Raw genomic sequence first — 16,947 nt, forward strand, 5'->3', positions numbered from 1 at the left:
CGTGTAACCAGTCTTTTCCCTAGGCAATAAATGTGAAAACGTTCAATAGTTTTTTTATTTTTATTATTTTTGTTAAACTATGACTTTATAAAGAAACTGGCAAAAAAAAAAAAGAACTCAAGCTGAGAAATATTCACTGGAGAAAAAAGTGACAACTTGCCCCAGTCTCATCAATGTAAAGTGTGCAGCTGAACACATGAGTTAAACCATTTTGGCATAGCATGTCCTATTTAATGAGCTGATTTGCGATGGACCGGGTTTCCCCAGCATTACTTTCACCAATGGCCCATCGTGATGGTCGTGTGCCTCTCCCAAATCTGCGACCCAACCGACCAGTTACATTGGGGAAGCTCTATAAGCTCTAGTCTCCATCCGCCATTTTCAGCACATTGGAAAGCAGGTAGACCAAAAACTGCACAGTGCCGGTAAAAAAAAACAACAGGTAAGTGTTCAAAAACACCGTGCTCACATTTTTATTTCAACCAAGCCTTTGCACCGCTGCACTGGGTGGCTTGGAAAGCAGGAGGACACCTTGCTCGGAGTGAGTTGCATCGGGTTTGTGCACTTCTGAGAGCTCGGGTTGATGATAACAATAAAATCAGTTTGCCCTGCCAGTCCACAAAGCAACTCGAGGGCTCTGGTGAAACATTTTGGAGAACTTTTTCTCTCAGAGAAGATACCTCAAGCGAAATGTGACTATTTGAAGTGTGTTTAAAGCGCGGTGAGTGTTTGTTTGCCTGAAGGTCGGGATATAGCTTACAACCTGAGCTTATTTGCACGAGCTACTGGTTTAATTCACGATTTAACACCATCTGGATCCCATGACAATATTTTAAGCACAAGGGTGCACTTTACAAATATTTATCATACCACCCGCACTTGTTTTGCGATAATTTTTTATTCGGGTTTATTATAATAATGCTGTGAGCATATAAGTATTGTGTCTGCGCATCACAATCCGCCCCTGAACATCGTATCGTAAGTTTTTGCTGGTGGCTTTTAAGAATTTGTAAACTTTTTCGCGGTTAGTTCATCCATCTTCGGCTGTGGGTGCTGCTGAAACGCCTTCTTTCTTTGTCCCACAGCCACCGTCTGTTATTAACAAAGATGACACCACAATAAAACACTTCTCATTCATCTCTGGGTTTTATACATTCTCCTGCCTCGCAGAGAATCTGTTCGTATTCTTGTATGTACATAGTATAGAGAAAATCTGTTAAAATAAACGCAGTAGGATAGTGGCTGAGGTAACTTAAAAGTGCAATCAGCAATTTTTTTAAAATTAAAAGTTTTGCATGTAAGGAAATAAACATTTACGTGAGATGAAGACTAAAATCTTTATTTATTTATTGCTGCGTAGAGTGGGTTGCACCCTCATGGACGCTGTCATGTGTTAAGAATAATACATTTCTAAGCCATAATGATGGTATCTCACCATTTAATATTTTATTGTTTTACTTAGTTTAATGTAATAGGTTTATATACAGGGATTCTGCAGGATTTTTAATCTCAAATTTAAGACTTTTTAAGACCTGAACACATACAATTAATACCATAGTCAGGTAGGGCAATGTTTATAGTACCATATAAAGTACCATAACATTACTGCAAAAAGCATAATTTACAGTTCAGATAGAAGTTTTCACAAAAACAAAGTTTTATAAAATGATGAACTTCACATTTCAGCCTTTAAAGTCAAAGTATTAATATATTAATTTAAACAATTATTATCAGTAAATTATTGGATCAGTTAAATAAAACATAAATTAGGGGTGTGCGATATTGATAAAAAAGATATCTCCAAAATATTCTGGGATTTTATCGATGACGTTAATTAGATGATATTTTGCTAAGTGTGTTATTGTGCTGATATCTTAAGGACTACCGTGGACAGCTGAATCCTGAATTTTTTGATATTCCTTATATTCTGTGTGGTCCATTCACAGCAGCAATAGAAAGTACTAATTTTCATCAAGTTTTATGGGTATTTGTACCTTTTAAATTATTATTTTTCAAAAAGTGTGTACCATATTTTAAGTCAGATTTTTGCATTTGGGTTGTTACCAAGCAAATGAAATCAGCATCAACAGAATTTATCTTTGCAATGCAGAGGAAACACAGAAGCTGCATTAGAAGTGTCATTTACATGCATTTACACACTGTTTAATGCAGCTCAGAGGGACATGGAATACCTTAACCTGCAGTTACAAATGCATGAATAACGTTTTGATATTTTAAACATAAAATATTGAAAAGTGTTGTTTGAGAAAAAATAAAATAAATGAAGAGACATTTAATTTGAAATTAAAACCGCCAGTAGGCAGCTGTTAATAAGCGAGTCATTACGATTGAACTGAATAAATTAAACGGTTGGTTAATTCGGGAACAAAACAGCGTCCTGTTGCTCAGAGACTCAAAACAGCACTGTGGCTGTGTTTGAAATGTTTTTTTTTTCCCAAAAAACATTTCCCAAAATGCAATAAATCAATACTAATCTATATACAGGACTGGACTAAAAATACATTCATTAGTCGTACTGTAGCATCCCAAAATGAATTCAACGGGTCATTTTGTTAATGCTATAAATTAATTACAGGAATACAATAAAATTTCATCATGAACAAGTACATTAACATCACATTAGACCACTGAAATTCCAAAATGACATTTCTCTTAAATTCATTTTCCAAAAATGCATTGATCTTTGCAATGTTAAATTCTTTTAGTTGACTAGTGCTACACTCCATTAACAAAATCATTAATGGCATTAATAAAAACACTAATACTGACAAGCTACATAATATCATAATATAATATAATATAATATACTATAGTTCAAAATTTTGGAATCAGTAAGATTTTTTTTTCTTTTTTACAGAAGTTTCTTGTGCTTATAAAGGCTGTATTTATTTGATCAAAATACAGGGGAAAATATTTTGTAAAAATATTGCAATTTAAAATGTTTCTATTTTAATTTACTTTAAAATATAATTTATTCCTGTGATGAAAAGATGAATTTTCAGCATCATTACTCCAGTCTTCAGTGTCACATGATCCTTTAGAAATAATTCACAACAGTTTCCAGCACTGATAATAAATCAGCATATTAAAATGATTTATGAAGGATCATGTGACTACTATGATCAAATATTTTAAGGTATATTTAAAAAAAAAAACGTATTAGAAAGTATCTCAAGATTACTTTTTATGTATTTTTGATCAAATAAATACAGCCTCGATGAGCACAAGAGACTCAATAAAAAAAAAAAAAACATTAAAAATCTTACTGATCCCTACCTTTTGAATGGCATTTATAACTTGTATATGCTTTCACTGCTCACTGTGCATTATAAAGCATAAATAACAATATAGATAACTATTGAGATTAAATTAATATAGACAGGTGTAATAAAACATTATATTGATGTGTGTCCGTGTGAACTTAGATTAAAAGAAACAAAACAAACATCATGTGTGGCATCAGTTATTAAACAAACCTCATGCATCCAGGCCAGTAGGTGTCAGTATAGAGTTTAAACCCAGTTACATTTACATTGACATTTATACATTTAAAGCTGCGGTAGGTAACTTTTGACGCTCTAGCGGTTAATAAACAGATCTGCTTGCGTCTGGCGGAAGAACATCGTAGCCGGAGCTACTTCTCTCTGTTTATGTCTATGAAGAATCACAAAGGTACTGGGTTACTCCGCCGCGGTACCCCCGAAGCAATCTAAAATAGTCCGAATATAAACACTTATTATAGGTGCACCCTAGTGATTCAGGACAAGTCAAAAACACGGTTTGGAAAATGGATTCATGGTGTACTCTCTTATTATATACATTTTGTACATTTTGAACACAAACAAAGTTACGGACCACAGCTCTGATTGGTTGTTTCATAATATATTTGATCGATGTATTTCTGCAAATGGCAATAGGACCACTGGGAGGAGCCAGAGGAGCTTGATTTTTTTTCCCCACAGATTATCTGTCTCATATTCTACTGTCAGGACATAATGACAGGTTTAACAAATATGTAAAAAATATATTTTTACAAAAGTTACCTACTGCAGCTTTAACAGATGCTTTTATCCAAAAGTGGAACTAAAGCAAGTAGTCAAGGATCCAACAATATCTGTAATATACAGTGCCAGGTTTATTTGACAACTAGATTAGGAAATCCAGGGACAAAAAGAGCCATCTTATTGTTAGAATAAAATTACTGATTAGGGAATAAAATACTCATGCCAAAGGGTATATAAAGTTGGTAGTTAAAGTTTTTCATTATAAAGTTATTCCACAGATTTATGAGTCTATGACTTCAGAGCAGGTCACTGCTGCAGACTAATAATTTTTTACTGACAGGATAAAAGATTGAATCCTTAATGACTGCACTACACTTGAGCGCAAAGACTATTACTGACTGAGAGAAGGAATCTTTTAGTGGCCGTGTGACCACACATGGGCTTCTGCAAATTAGAAATCCCATCTATTTTTATTCACTACTGAGATTTGAGTGTAATGATGTCATGAATTATTTCTGCAAGCATCCATTCTGACAAAGAAAAAAAAAAGTATGAATTTGGTGTTTTGATTCCAGAAGCATGTTTTAACACACTTTCTGTTGTGTTGGGTTGGCATGCTCTCACCCATGTGAAAGTCAAAGGCAGCGGAAGCTGAAATTCTGTCTCTGACCTCCACGCTTATGTAACAGTGTCACATCATAGAGGCCCCTTGTGTGTCATGCTGTTTGCTCAATTTCCCCTTATTCTCTGTAGCTGTCATCCAAACCTGAGTACAATGTTCTACTTACCATCCTGTCAGCTTTGGTTATTGCTCTATTCTTATGCTATGAGAAGAATTCTTCGCAGACCCACAACAAAACGGATCATCATTTGTCTAAAACTGTGGGATATGCACCTGTATGCCTGACTTAGTAATATGTTTTTGGAGGGTTATTTCTCTGGTGGTTGGTTGGATTGTATGTGAGGTTGAGTTAATTACACATGTGTAATGTCAGTGAGGCCTCTAGTAATTAGATATTGTTTGTAGTCTAACCAAAAAATACTGTAAAACCAGTAATATTGCAATTTGAAACAAATGTTTTTAAGTTTACTGTTTTAAAATGCTGTTTATTCCTGTGATGACAAAGCTGAATTTTCAATACCATTACTCCAGTCTTTAGTGTCGCATGATGTAATTTAAACATTTCTACTCTTTAAACTGTAGTGCAAATAAGAGAAAAGCAAATATCAGAGACTTTGAGTGTACTGAAGGAGTATTTGCAGTTTTAAGCACACCTTTACATGGTCTTCCAGTCTTTGGGATTGCTTGAGAGCAAGTCTCATCCTGCATCAAAAACATAGAGGATTATTTTGTTCTACATGGTGAAAATAATTGCTCCTATTTTCTGTTTTACAGGATCCATGAAATAAGAAAGGTCCCCGGAGTCCCAAAGTTCAGTCGAGTGTTAAATCCTTGGTGCAGGTATGGTGAAACAATTTATTTCTAAAGTCATTTAAAAACTGAAAAGAAACACATTGTGAACTGTAAAGCCCACCCTTTTCTTTTGTAAGGCTGTAATGGCTTCGCCTCAAGGAACATATGAAACCTTGGATGACATCCCAGCCCATGTGTGGAAGGGGCTGCCAAACTGCATGAAGCTGGGACCGTCAGCGGTCAACCCCAGTCGCATTGGTGAGCACCAGAATGGTTGAGTATTTGATAACGGTAACGAGAAATCATGGGTTCATTATTGCACTATTTTCTTCTTGATGAAAGCCTAGGAGATCTTTGACTTTGAAACATTTAATTTTTCAGATATTTGCTCCGCTACAATCACTTTTGATTGGACTCATGATTTAGCTGATCAGCATTGTGAACCAAAGTGACTGATAATGTTAAAGAGTTGCGAACAACATAACTGCAGTCTTATTTGGTTTGTTGTTTGAAACCGATGAATGTGCAGTACGCTGTGGTGGTGCCCTAGAAATCTACAGATAAATGATTAATATCGAATGCTTCAAAAAATGGCTCTGTGAGAGCGTCTCTGGAGATCTTACAGTGCCTCATTCTGATTAAGGATTCATGCTCAAAAACCTGTCAACTAAAAAAGTTTTAAAAAATCTGATGAATGAATGGAGAAGACAAAAAAAGTAGTTTTTCCCGATGTTTGCTTGCATAGGATTTCACATGACATGCTCTATACAGGTGTCTGGACATCTAGATTGATACCAAAAGGCAAACGGTTTGGACCATTTGTAGGAGAACGAAAGAAGAGATCTCAAGTGACGAGCAATGTTTACATGTGGGAGGTATGTATTCGATAACACAGCAGAAATGCTATTTCTGCCTGATTAGAAGCCTAAATATACTGATAAAAACAACTAATCTGAAGATTCAACAGCCATTACTCCAGTCTTCAAAGTAACATGATCTTTCAGAAATCATTCTAATATGCTAATTTGTTGCTCAAGAAACATTTCTTCTTATTATTACTATCAGTGTTGAAAACAGGTGAGCTGCTTAATATTTGTGGAAAAGCTAGGATACTTTTTTCATGATGAATAGAGAACTGCCTGACGTTTGAATGGTAATGTAGGTTGTAGCAGTGGTTCTTTATTAATTGCTTATTGTTCCACTATCATAAGGTATATTTTCCAGCCTGGGGGTGGATGTGCATTGATGCCACCGATCCAATGAAAGGAAACTGGTTGCGCTATGTGAACTGGGCGCGCTCTTCTCAAGAGCAAAACCTCTTTCCCCTGGAGATCAACCGAGCTATTTACTACAAAGTGTTAAGGGTAAGTTAACCTTTAAAATGTAATGAATTGGTTTGATTTTCAACATGTTAGTTATGATTGCAAAGAGCCTGGAGGGGATACTTACAAGGAAATAGTACACTAGTAAAGGGGTTTTCAAACATTTTCATGTGGAGGACCCCTTAAAATAAGAAGTCTCCTTGCAAAGAACACTTTTCCTAAAAGTACTAAAATCAGTGTATTAGAATAATTTCTGAAGGATCATGTGACTGATGATAACTGAAGGAATGGTTGCTGAAAATTCAGCTTTGACATCACAGGAATAAATGACATTTTAAAATATATTAAATGTAAATTAAATGTTATTTTAAATTGTAATTGTTTCACAATAATACGTTTTTTTTTTTTTTTTTTTTTTAATCACATCAAATAACTACAGCCTTGGTAAGCATTAGCTACTTTCAAAAACTTTTTATTTTTAGTTTTTTAGGGTTTTAAAGTTATCTAGTATCAACTCTATGGCATAGTTTTTCTACCACTATTAATCTTAGATATGCTGTATGATGCAAAGACAACTGTTGCGTTTCCTTATTATTTGTGCTCTTCACAGTAATACTTACATACATTTAATTATTCAATTATCATTAAATATCTGTGAGAATGTTCCATAAATGAAAAAGGGGCTCTTGATGGAATAAATCTCATGATTGCATCCCTGCACTAGTATATAAATGCCCTTAAAGATAATGGACTAAATAAAACGATTTTCATTTTATTAACCTTTGAAAAGTAGTAATATGTCTGGAACTAACGTAAAATTAGTATTATTATTGCTGTGCTTCTGATTAAATTTATGCACAGTAAACTTTTTTTGCTTTCGGAATTTACCAGTACAATTTAAAATTCTTTAATTTTTATACCCATCTTTTTTCTTTTTCTATACTTGTGGTAGTTAACAGACGAACAAGCCTTTAACTTCACTTAAAATGTTCTGAAATGTTCTTTCATTCTCTTTAATGAGCTGATACTGCACCTCAGTTTGTCATGGGGCTCTGTTCCTAAATGCCTGACAGAGCGTCAAGGCCTAGATAGTATTTCATCCTATGGCATGCCAAAAAGCTCGACTCTGATTGGACCGTATACTCCCCGTCAGCCAATCGGACCGGACGAAGAACTTCTCGTGTGGTACAATGGGGAAGACAATCCAGAGATAGCTGCTGCATTAGAGGAAGAAAGGACTAGCAACCTGAACAAGAAGAGTTCACCTAGAGCAAAACGAGGTAAAATTAAAACACCGCATGGTATTGCTCAAACCTGGCGTTTTTTTCTGTATAAATATCTAATTGTGGTCTGAAAACATGTGTTTGTTATATATTTGGACGCGTTCGCAGTCGCTAGCTGGAACTAACAGTTAGCATGTTAGCCATCAGGCTATTCGCCCATTTCATACGAAGATCATTTAGAAACAGGAATTACGGGATGATGTTCTGTTCTAATAAACTTTTTAAAAAAGAAAAACAGCCCACCACAGAGTCAGGGCGCGGTGAAATGTAGCTCACTCTTCCTCATGTTGATGAACGGGTCGGTTAGCCGCCCTGCAGACTCGGACCTTATCTCAGTGTCTCAAAATCTAGTGAACTTCTCACCTAGAAAGCATTTTGAGCAGCACGGACACGTCCGAGTGTTAGATGTAAAAAGTTTGAACTCGTCTGTGATGCACATGCATGCCATCTAGAAAGGCAGCTCCCTAGATTTAGAGACACAACCTGTGTCTGACAGAGATGACCTTCCAAACCCTCCTCGCAAGCATTTTGAATTAGACCTTAATGACCCATAAAATAAACATAGGGTTTATCCTCTCAAAGCTCTACGCATGAGAGTTTGATTTGTTCGCTTGTCCATTGCACATTTGTTACCGATTTGTCGCACATCACTGTATTAAGTTTATTTGAATGATACTTGTACGTAATTCAGTAAACGTTTTAGGGAAGTACATTTGATATTTATAAATATTTGCGTTTAAGTGGGTGTATCTAGTCTGAATGCTCTTTATAGACTGGTGTAATAATGACTAAAAAGGCTGACCTAAACTTGCTGTTGAGAAGAGGGTTTGCTGGTCCTTTCATGGAGTATAAGGACATTTGACTTTAACCTGTTCAATGACAGTGCAGCTAAATTCATGAAGTTTCAAGTTAGCCCATGTCCAATTTCTCTTTTATAAATATATTTGTGAAAGTAGTCCTTGAAATATGTGAACAAGTTAACGACATTGTAAAGTTTTCGGCCACTTTGTATAAAATCATGAGGGATTGAGATGTTATAAATACATTATTATATAAAGCTAAATTTGTACATTTAGGTTGCAAAATAAAATGCAAATCATTTTAGACAGTTTGATAGGAAATTTTTTTATTTCATTAATATGTAAAAACTAGATCTGTACATAAATCTCTTATCTTGTGAAAATGGATATGTGGGGAGGACTATTTGACACGTATGGTCAGATGACCAAGTTAGTTGCATGTGTCTGTTTTATGAATTGGGTTTTGTATAAGATGCTCCCAGATGACCTTGTCACAAGGACAGCAGCTGGTAACTGGTTTCTTTTCTTGGCTGAGAAAATGTCTTTGAAACTTTGTGTAAATGTGTGTAAAAGTGCATACATGTAATTTGCCTACATTTATACACCATTAAAGTTCATTCTGTTGTTATTTTCTCACCCTCAAGTCACTCCAAACCTGTATGACTTTCGATCCTCTGTGGAGCACAAAGGGAGATATTTTAATGAAAGTCAGTGTTCTTCTGTTCTGAATATCATCTTTGATGTTCCACAAAAGAAAGGAAGTCATACAGGTTTGTCATGACATTTGACTGAGTAGATAACTTTTTTTTTTGGGAGGTGGTGGGGGTAAATTATCTACTGCAGTCAACTGCTATTCAGTAACAATTAATTATCTCTACACTTATCATGCAATAATTGTGATGTAGATTTTAAATATGTGAAAAACAAACATTCCTTTGCCTGTGTCATGCACAGTGCTGTAGTTACTGAGTAGTCAGTCTGGTTTTGTGGTGAGCTGCTCATTTAGTAAAAAAGGCTGTGGCACACTGGTTTTGTTTTGGATCTTGCAGGTGGAGCTAATGTAACTGATGTTCTTCCTTTGTGTTTTACAGTTTTCAGTTTATATAAATTATTATTGCTACATGTATGAAATAATATCATTGGATTCAATATATGTAGGTTTTTATGATTGTTAAATGAAACATTAACCTAATTGGTGTTTGCTGCCTTTAGTGAGTCTTGAAATATATATATATATATATATATATATATATATATATATATATATATATATATATATATATATATATATATATATATATATATATTATTTTTGGACTAAAAATGTTTTTTTTTTGCTCCCTGAAGCAAGGAGGAAGCTGTCGGAAAAAGCCAGACAGGCTGATTTAGGTGGATTCTGTGAACCGAATAAATCGTGTGCTGTTGAACCCTCAATCAGAGAGATGCGAGACTCGGAGGACGGTAGGTTATGCTCTTCGCCGGCCTCTGGCAGGGATTTGTGTCATTCACAAGTATGTTTAGCTCAGTCATAATATTTTTGATATGGTAGGGCTATAACAGTAGGAGTGGAGGAGCCATCAATTTTTTTAAATCCGTTAATGTGTCACTTATATCTGTTTTAATTGAATAAAAAAAAAAGTCACTTATTCTGTGTTTGAATGAAAGACATGTTATTCTACATCCTGCCCCAAGTCTAAACTGTGTGCAAATTGAAGGTTATGAGAACAGCGTGAAGGCTATGATATGTATAATCAGCAGAGGTTTAAAATGTGAATAATATATAATAATTACAATACATTTATTTATTGATGAAAATTGTAAAATTGCTACTAAAAAAGCATTATCAGAATATGATTGTTGAATTTTTAACAAGTTAACGTCCAACAGTTGTTTTAGTCAGAATTATTGTGCTTTATTTTGCTGTTGTGCTCTTTTAAAGTGTGGATGTGCTTAAGCGAGACTTGTTTGATTTGAATTTCTAAATTTAGAAAAATGTATAGATAAGGATATAACCATAAGATGTAAGTTTTACTCTCTTTCTGCACCGTGATTTACATTATCTTTTTTAGATGTTCTGTTGTAATTGATTTTTTTACTTCTGTAAAGAGACTTCATTAGTGGAGACCTTATGCACAGCACACAAATCTGACGCTACAATAATGAAATTAGTTATGAATTTTCACTATCAATTTAATGGATTAGTTCCAGTCCTAGTTGCAGTGTTATTGTAAAAGAATTATTTCTTTAGATGAATGATTTTCAACTTCATTCAGTGATTTTTCTTTTAATTATATTTTTCTTTTAATTCAGGGCTTAATGGTGAGGAAACACCCTCTTCACCTTCTGAGTTGCAGCAGGAGAATGCAGCCCAGTCGTCTTCTGCAGAAAATGAAAACCCTGTCCAGTCTCATACAACAGAGATAAACCAGATGGAAGCACTGGATGAGGAAAATGCAGAGATTGATGGACAACTGCAGCAGCCACAGTTAAATCAGAGCCCACAGCACCCCTCTGAGGCAGAATCAGTTGATGGGAATGAAAAGTCTCTCCTGCATTTACGTTCGGGCAGCCCTGCAGACGAAAGCACTGAGAGTCCACTGTGTGATACAGAGTGTTTATCTTCTTTAGCAAATCCTGAGCTGGAGGCAGATGGGGATTTCGAAGATGACCCCCAAGGAGGAACGTACCCCTGTCAGCATTGCGAGCGTCATTTCTCCACCAAACAGGGCCTGGAGCGCCACACTCACATTCACACTACTTCAAACCATCAAACTCATACGTTTAAGTGTCGGTACTGTGCCAAGCCCTTTGGCTCTCAGGTAGGGAGGCGCAGACATGAGCGTAGACACGAGAACGGGAGTAAAACTTTAAATCGGCCTGGATCACTTAGCAGAACAGCACTCCTCCACAGTCCTACGGCACCCAACGATTCTGCTACCTCTGGCAGTGCATCCTCTCCAAGCCATTCAGTGTTTATGAACACACAGAACGGTCCACCTCAGCAAACCTCTGACATTTTGAAAATGGAGGCTGATGCTGAATCTGACCGACCTTTTATATTGGATGAGAATGGGGAGTCAAAAGAGCTTCATCCTTGCAAGTACTGTAACAAGGCTTTCGGCACACACACCAACATGCGCAGGCACCAGCGCAGAATCCATGAACGGCATTTAATGCCGAAAGGTGTTCGTCGGAAAGGTATGCTCCTGCAGGATGGCTCCTCCCAACAGCAGCAGCATGAACAAGGGCAGTCTGTTTCGCTCCAGGAAGAGTCACCAAGTGCCAGTCCACCACCAATTTATGTGCCCAGTGTGGAGACCGAGGATGAGGGAGAGCGAGAGGAGTGTATGGTTGATATATCTAACAACATTTCTGAAAATCTCAGCCATTACATGGATGGAAAAATCCCATGTACAAGCACAGTGAGCAACTGTGAGGTCATTGAGGTTGATTCTAGCACCGCAGCTTTGTTTGGCCTTGATGCTCTTATTCTAAGTCCCAAACAAATTAGTCAAGCTTTTAAAATCGAAGCAAGGTCTTGTCCTGTGAAAGAAGTTTCATGTGTAGCTCAGACAGCTTCTAAAAGACGAACTTCTACACCACCACTGCTGCCTGTGAAAATGGAAACCGAAATGGTGTCCTCCTCTTCCTCCTTGTCCTCCCCCTCTTCTCAGTCCTCTTTGTTGGCAGGAAACATTTTCTCCCAGTCAACTGAAACGTTAGCTTTTCAGAAGGAGAAATCCGTTTATCTCTCTCCGAAACTCAAACAACTTCTACAGGCACCAGACGGTCAGAAACCAGCCATAAGTCTAATCACAACAGATAGCCATAGATTAACCACTCCCCTTTCAGTAACTTCACTGCCTATTGTACAAGGAAAGTTTAAAAGAAGAACTGCCTCCCCTCCCACAACTTCACAGAGTAGCCCGGCACAAAGAAATGACAGCATTAGCTCTGCAACTGGGGTTTCATGTTTTCTGAAGGTGCCAAAGATTGAAAGCCATTGCATGACGCATTCCTGGAGTTTGTCCAGCAAAGATCATGGGGATGCTGTAAGCCTGACAGGAAAAGACTGGTCTGCTTCAAGAAGCGGGGGGAATTCTTGCAATCAGCAGCCACTTGACCTTTCGAATTTCATCTGTAAAAAAGACAATAGTATAAACAAAGGCTCTGGAGAGGCTGTGCTTGACTTAAGTGTAAACCGTGAAAGTCCTGTTGACCATGAAGTAAAGACGAGCTCAGCCACACTAACGCCACATGTGAAAAGAAAGAAACCCAATACTAGCATTTTAGAGAAAGTCTTAATGAACGAGTATGCTGGCCTAAACTTACCTGGAGATGAAGGATCCAACGCTCTTGGAAGCCCTGACATTCTTTCGTCTTCTGAGAGTGCCACATGTGTTGGCCCTTCTAGTCCTGGATCGGGATCAGAGCACCTTCCTTGTGAATCAACCTCTCCTCCCTCTCTGACCCCTATGACTATTAATCCGTCCTCTCCATCTTCATCTAGTATAGCATCATCTACACCCCCTCCTCCAGTCTTACCCACTGTCCCATCACCTCCACCTTTATCATCATCGCCGCATTTTCGGATGTCAGATGCCTCATCACCCGCCCCTTTTCCTGTGTTGTCACCCAAAATGTCCCCCAAGGCATTTGATAGTTTAGAGGAAGTGTCGGATTCATCTGCTTTAACAGAATCACGCCATGATGCATTAAATTCCATTGTTAATGAATCAGACCAAACTGCTGAGCGGTTAGACCCTGCGATTTCTCCACTGCCTCAGGATACAAAAAGACATTGTACAGCAGATTCATCTTCAAAGTCAGAAACACTACTTGAGGGCTCAAACCTTGATGCTAAGTTTCAGTTTTTAAGAAATGCAGATCAAGCAAGTTCTTCTCACCTAGAGTGGAATACTGCTTCTAAAACCAGCCAAAGCCATTCCTGTGAAGGAACTCTCCCTCAAGACCTCAATATTAAAACAGAAGGCCGACAAAAATCAAAGTCTTCAACTCCTAAAAAGGAACCCTCCTCACCGACCTTCCTCAGCGAATTGGATTCTTCCCAGAAGAGTTCAGCGGTTGATAACAACTCTTTTGTAGACGATACAGGGAAAAATGAGGGGCCGTTTGATATAAGTGGGGGCAACACTTCACCTGGAACTTCTGATGAGGTTGAGACACCAGAGCAGGAAACTTTTGTCAAGAGTTTTGTGTGTAACGTCTGCAAAGAGCCATTCCGGTCCATCAAGGACCTCAGTGGCCATATAATAGAGCATGCATCAGACTGGCCTTTTAAGTGTGAGTTTTGTGTGCAGTTATTTGGTAACGCGACTGCGCTCCTTGAGCACCGCTCCTCTCTCCATGGGGTGGGAAGAATTTATATTTGCTCTATTTGCTCAAAGGAGTTTGCCTTCCTCTGCAATCTCCAGCAACATCAAAGTGACCTACATCCAAGTCAGAGTTGCACTCACACTGCCGTTGAAAACGGGAAGCTCAGACCTCAGAATTACACGGATCCTGCCTACGCAAATGTGGAAAAAGATACTGTTCTTGACTCAATTGCTGGAGCTACCTCTGAAGATTCTTCCGAGGAGTGCAACAGTGACACTAAGAAGGTGGAAGAAGAGGAAAATGGCCATGAGGACCCTACAGAAGAACTATACACTACAATAAAGATTATGGCATCTGAGGCTGGTAAACCGAAAGGTCCAGATGTACGGCTTGGCATTAATCAGCACTACCCCAGCTATAAGCCTCCACCTTTCCCGTACCACAACCGTACACCTGATGTCTCTGTTGCCTCTGCCACTAATTTCACTACACACAACATCCCCCAAACATTTAGCACTGCGATCCGGTGTACCAAATGTGGAAACAGCTTTGACAACATGCCTGAGCTACATAAGCACATATTAGTTTGTGCTAATGCTAGTGATAAGAGACGCTACACCCCTAAGAAGAATCCCATTCCTCTTAAACAGGTTGTGAAACAGTCTCCGAATGGTCTTCTTACCACCGCAGGAGCTGCTGCTGGGCAGAATGCTTTCCGCAGAATGGGTCAACCAAAAAGGCTCAATTTTAACCAAGATATAACATCCAGAGCAAAGTTGTCAGCCCTAAATAAGAAGAAAAACCAGCTTGTCCAGAAAGCCATATCTCAGAAGAACAAATCGGTTGCTTCTATAAAGAAACCACCAAACCGGGTAAAGGAAGAGGAGACATCTAAGGTCCATGCATGCCCATATTGTAGCCGAGAATTCACATACCCAGCCAGCCTCAGTAAGCACATTGCTTGCAGCTGTCCACAAAGACCTCTTGCCAATAAGTTGAAAAAAGGAGCACTGATGCCTCAAGACAAAAACAGGAGTCTCCGAAGTCGAGCCACTGACTCTGAAGTCAAACAAGAACCAGGTTCTGGACCAATTGCAAAGTCCTTGGGGAAAACCAGGGCCCGGAGCTCTGATCCATTTGAGAGTGAAGCTCCACCAGCAAGTAAAGGCAAAGCTCCTCAGGTACGTACAAAGAGGCAAGCCTCAAATGCAGACAACATGGCCCCTCAAATTAAGAAAGGCAAAAAGAGCAACGAGCCACTGACTTCCATAACTCCTGCACTTACTGATGTCTCTTCAACACTGCCGCCATCTAAATTGCAACGATCGAAGGAGGTTGTTGTCAAGAAGGAGGTTGTTGTCAAGAAGGAGGTTGTTGTCAAAAAGGAGGTTGTCAAAAAAGAGTCTGCAGTGAAAATGACACCGTCTAAGGAGGAACGTTTTTCGACAAGGACGCGGGAGAGAAAAGGTGGGCCAGTGACACGCAGCGTACAGATGGCTAGTGCTTCAGCTCCTTTGGAAGTGAAGTCTGAAGACCTCTCAAACCATGAACCAGGACAGTCGGAGGTAAAGTAAAATTTCACTGTCAGCATTAACATAATATTGTATATATGTTGAGTTGGGAGTGTTTGATTTTTATACATTTTTTCTCTTATGTGTTTATTTCAGGAGTCTCTATTGAAGATAGCCAGGTAAAACACCACAGTCTCCAAAGGGTTGCTTTAGTCCGTGACTGGAAGGGGAACTTCTTTCAACTAAATTGGATTAACCTGATCACAGCCCGAATGTTCAGGGGTACCAGGAGTTATCTCCCTGCTCATGTTTTGCGTCGGCTCATTGGAAGCATCTTCTCAGTGCACTTTTATAAATAAGCCTTTAAGCCCCTTCCTCCAAAGTGGACTGAGGAATATGATAAATAAATCTCTATCAAGCATAATATTGTTTGATTTATAAATGTTGACCTTCTGTTTTGTTTAGGTTTTGCAAAAGGCAATCATTCAACAGTTTCTCTTTATGAGACTAATGCACCCCGTTTAATCTGTGAGGTTCCTGATGCATGTGCTTCTGTATACAGTATGATTGGACTGATCCTCTCGTCATGACTGTACTCCATTTTGACCTGCTCCTCTTTTACTGAGAAAAATTATTTGAAGAGTATATATGTATATTTAAGTAAATGTTATCCTTCACAGGGAATGTTTATCATACCGAGGCTTTTTTCGTTTTTACTTTGTTGTTGATGGTTTTGTTTATTTTGACATGGTAAGTGAATTGAGCTGTTTGATACAGTCAGAGTGAGTAGGAGAAAATAGTTTGCTGTATGTAAAATATATTTGATTTTCACCTAAACCAGCCAAAACCATAAGCCATTTTTTCCCTCTTTTTTTTTTTTTTTCTTTTTCCCTCTGTACTTTTGTAATCTACAGAATCTACAGCAGGGCTGCTGGTCATTAAAATTACACTAAAACTACAACTGGGAATGACAAACTTTCTTCTGCACTTGCATGAAAATGAATTAATAGTTGTACAGTAAGTGCCATTATTACAACCCAAATTATGTAATCGGTGATCTGGTCAATCAGGTTACTTGTTTCTTAAGAAAAGCACTTTATTTAGGCTGATTTGCCTTCTATGGATATCTCAAAGTTTGAGGTGATTTTACAATATGTGATGACACCTGCTTGAAAACCGCATAAAAACAGCATTAATTTTTACTGGTGTATTATAAGCATGTATGCCATAGCCTGAAGCAACCTCAAAAATGAGC

At 37.9% G+C, this 16,947-nt stretch overlaps 1 protein-coding gene across 2 annotated transcripts; it reads left to right on the forward strand.

Moving 5' to 3' along the window:
• Positions 1 to 153: 153 nt before the first annotated feature.
• Positions 154 to 16,387, forward strand: LOC127968197 (PR domain zinc finger protein 2). 2 transcript variants are annotated; one of them, XM_052569209.1, is made up of 10 exons: positions 264 to 442; positions 5,422 to 5,487; positions 5,577 to 5,697; positions 6,211 to 6,314; positions 6,651 to 6,803; positions 7,915 to 8,041; positions 10,192 to 10,305; positions 11,155 to 15,536; positions 15,570 to 15,746; positions 15,849 to 16,387. In XM_052569209.1, exons 3-10 carry the CDS (start codon positions 5,583 to 5,585, stop codon positions 15,873 to 15,875), a joined length of 5,199 nt encoding a protein of 1,732 aa, XP_052425169.1. In that variant the 5' UTR covers positions 264 to 442; positions 5,422 to 5,487; positions 5,577 to 5,582; the 3' UTR covers positions 15,876 to 16,387. The 2 variants fall into 2 exon arrangements, with proteins under 2 accessions (XP_052425168.1, XP_052425169.1); XM_052569208.1 differs by having other exon boundaries at positions 154 to 442; positions 11,155 to 15,746.
• Positions 16,388 to 16,947: the final 560 nt, after the last annotated feature.

Source organism: Carassius gibelio, chromosome B11, assembly GCF_023724105.1.
Source record: "Carassius gibelio isolate Cgi1373 ecotype wild population from Czech Republic chromosome B11, carGib1.2-hapl.c, whole genome shotgun sequence".
Classification (NCBI taxonomy): domain Eukaryota; kingdom Metazoa; phylum Chordata; class Actinopteri; order Cypriniformes; family Cyprinidae; genus Carassius; species Carassius gibelio.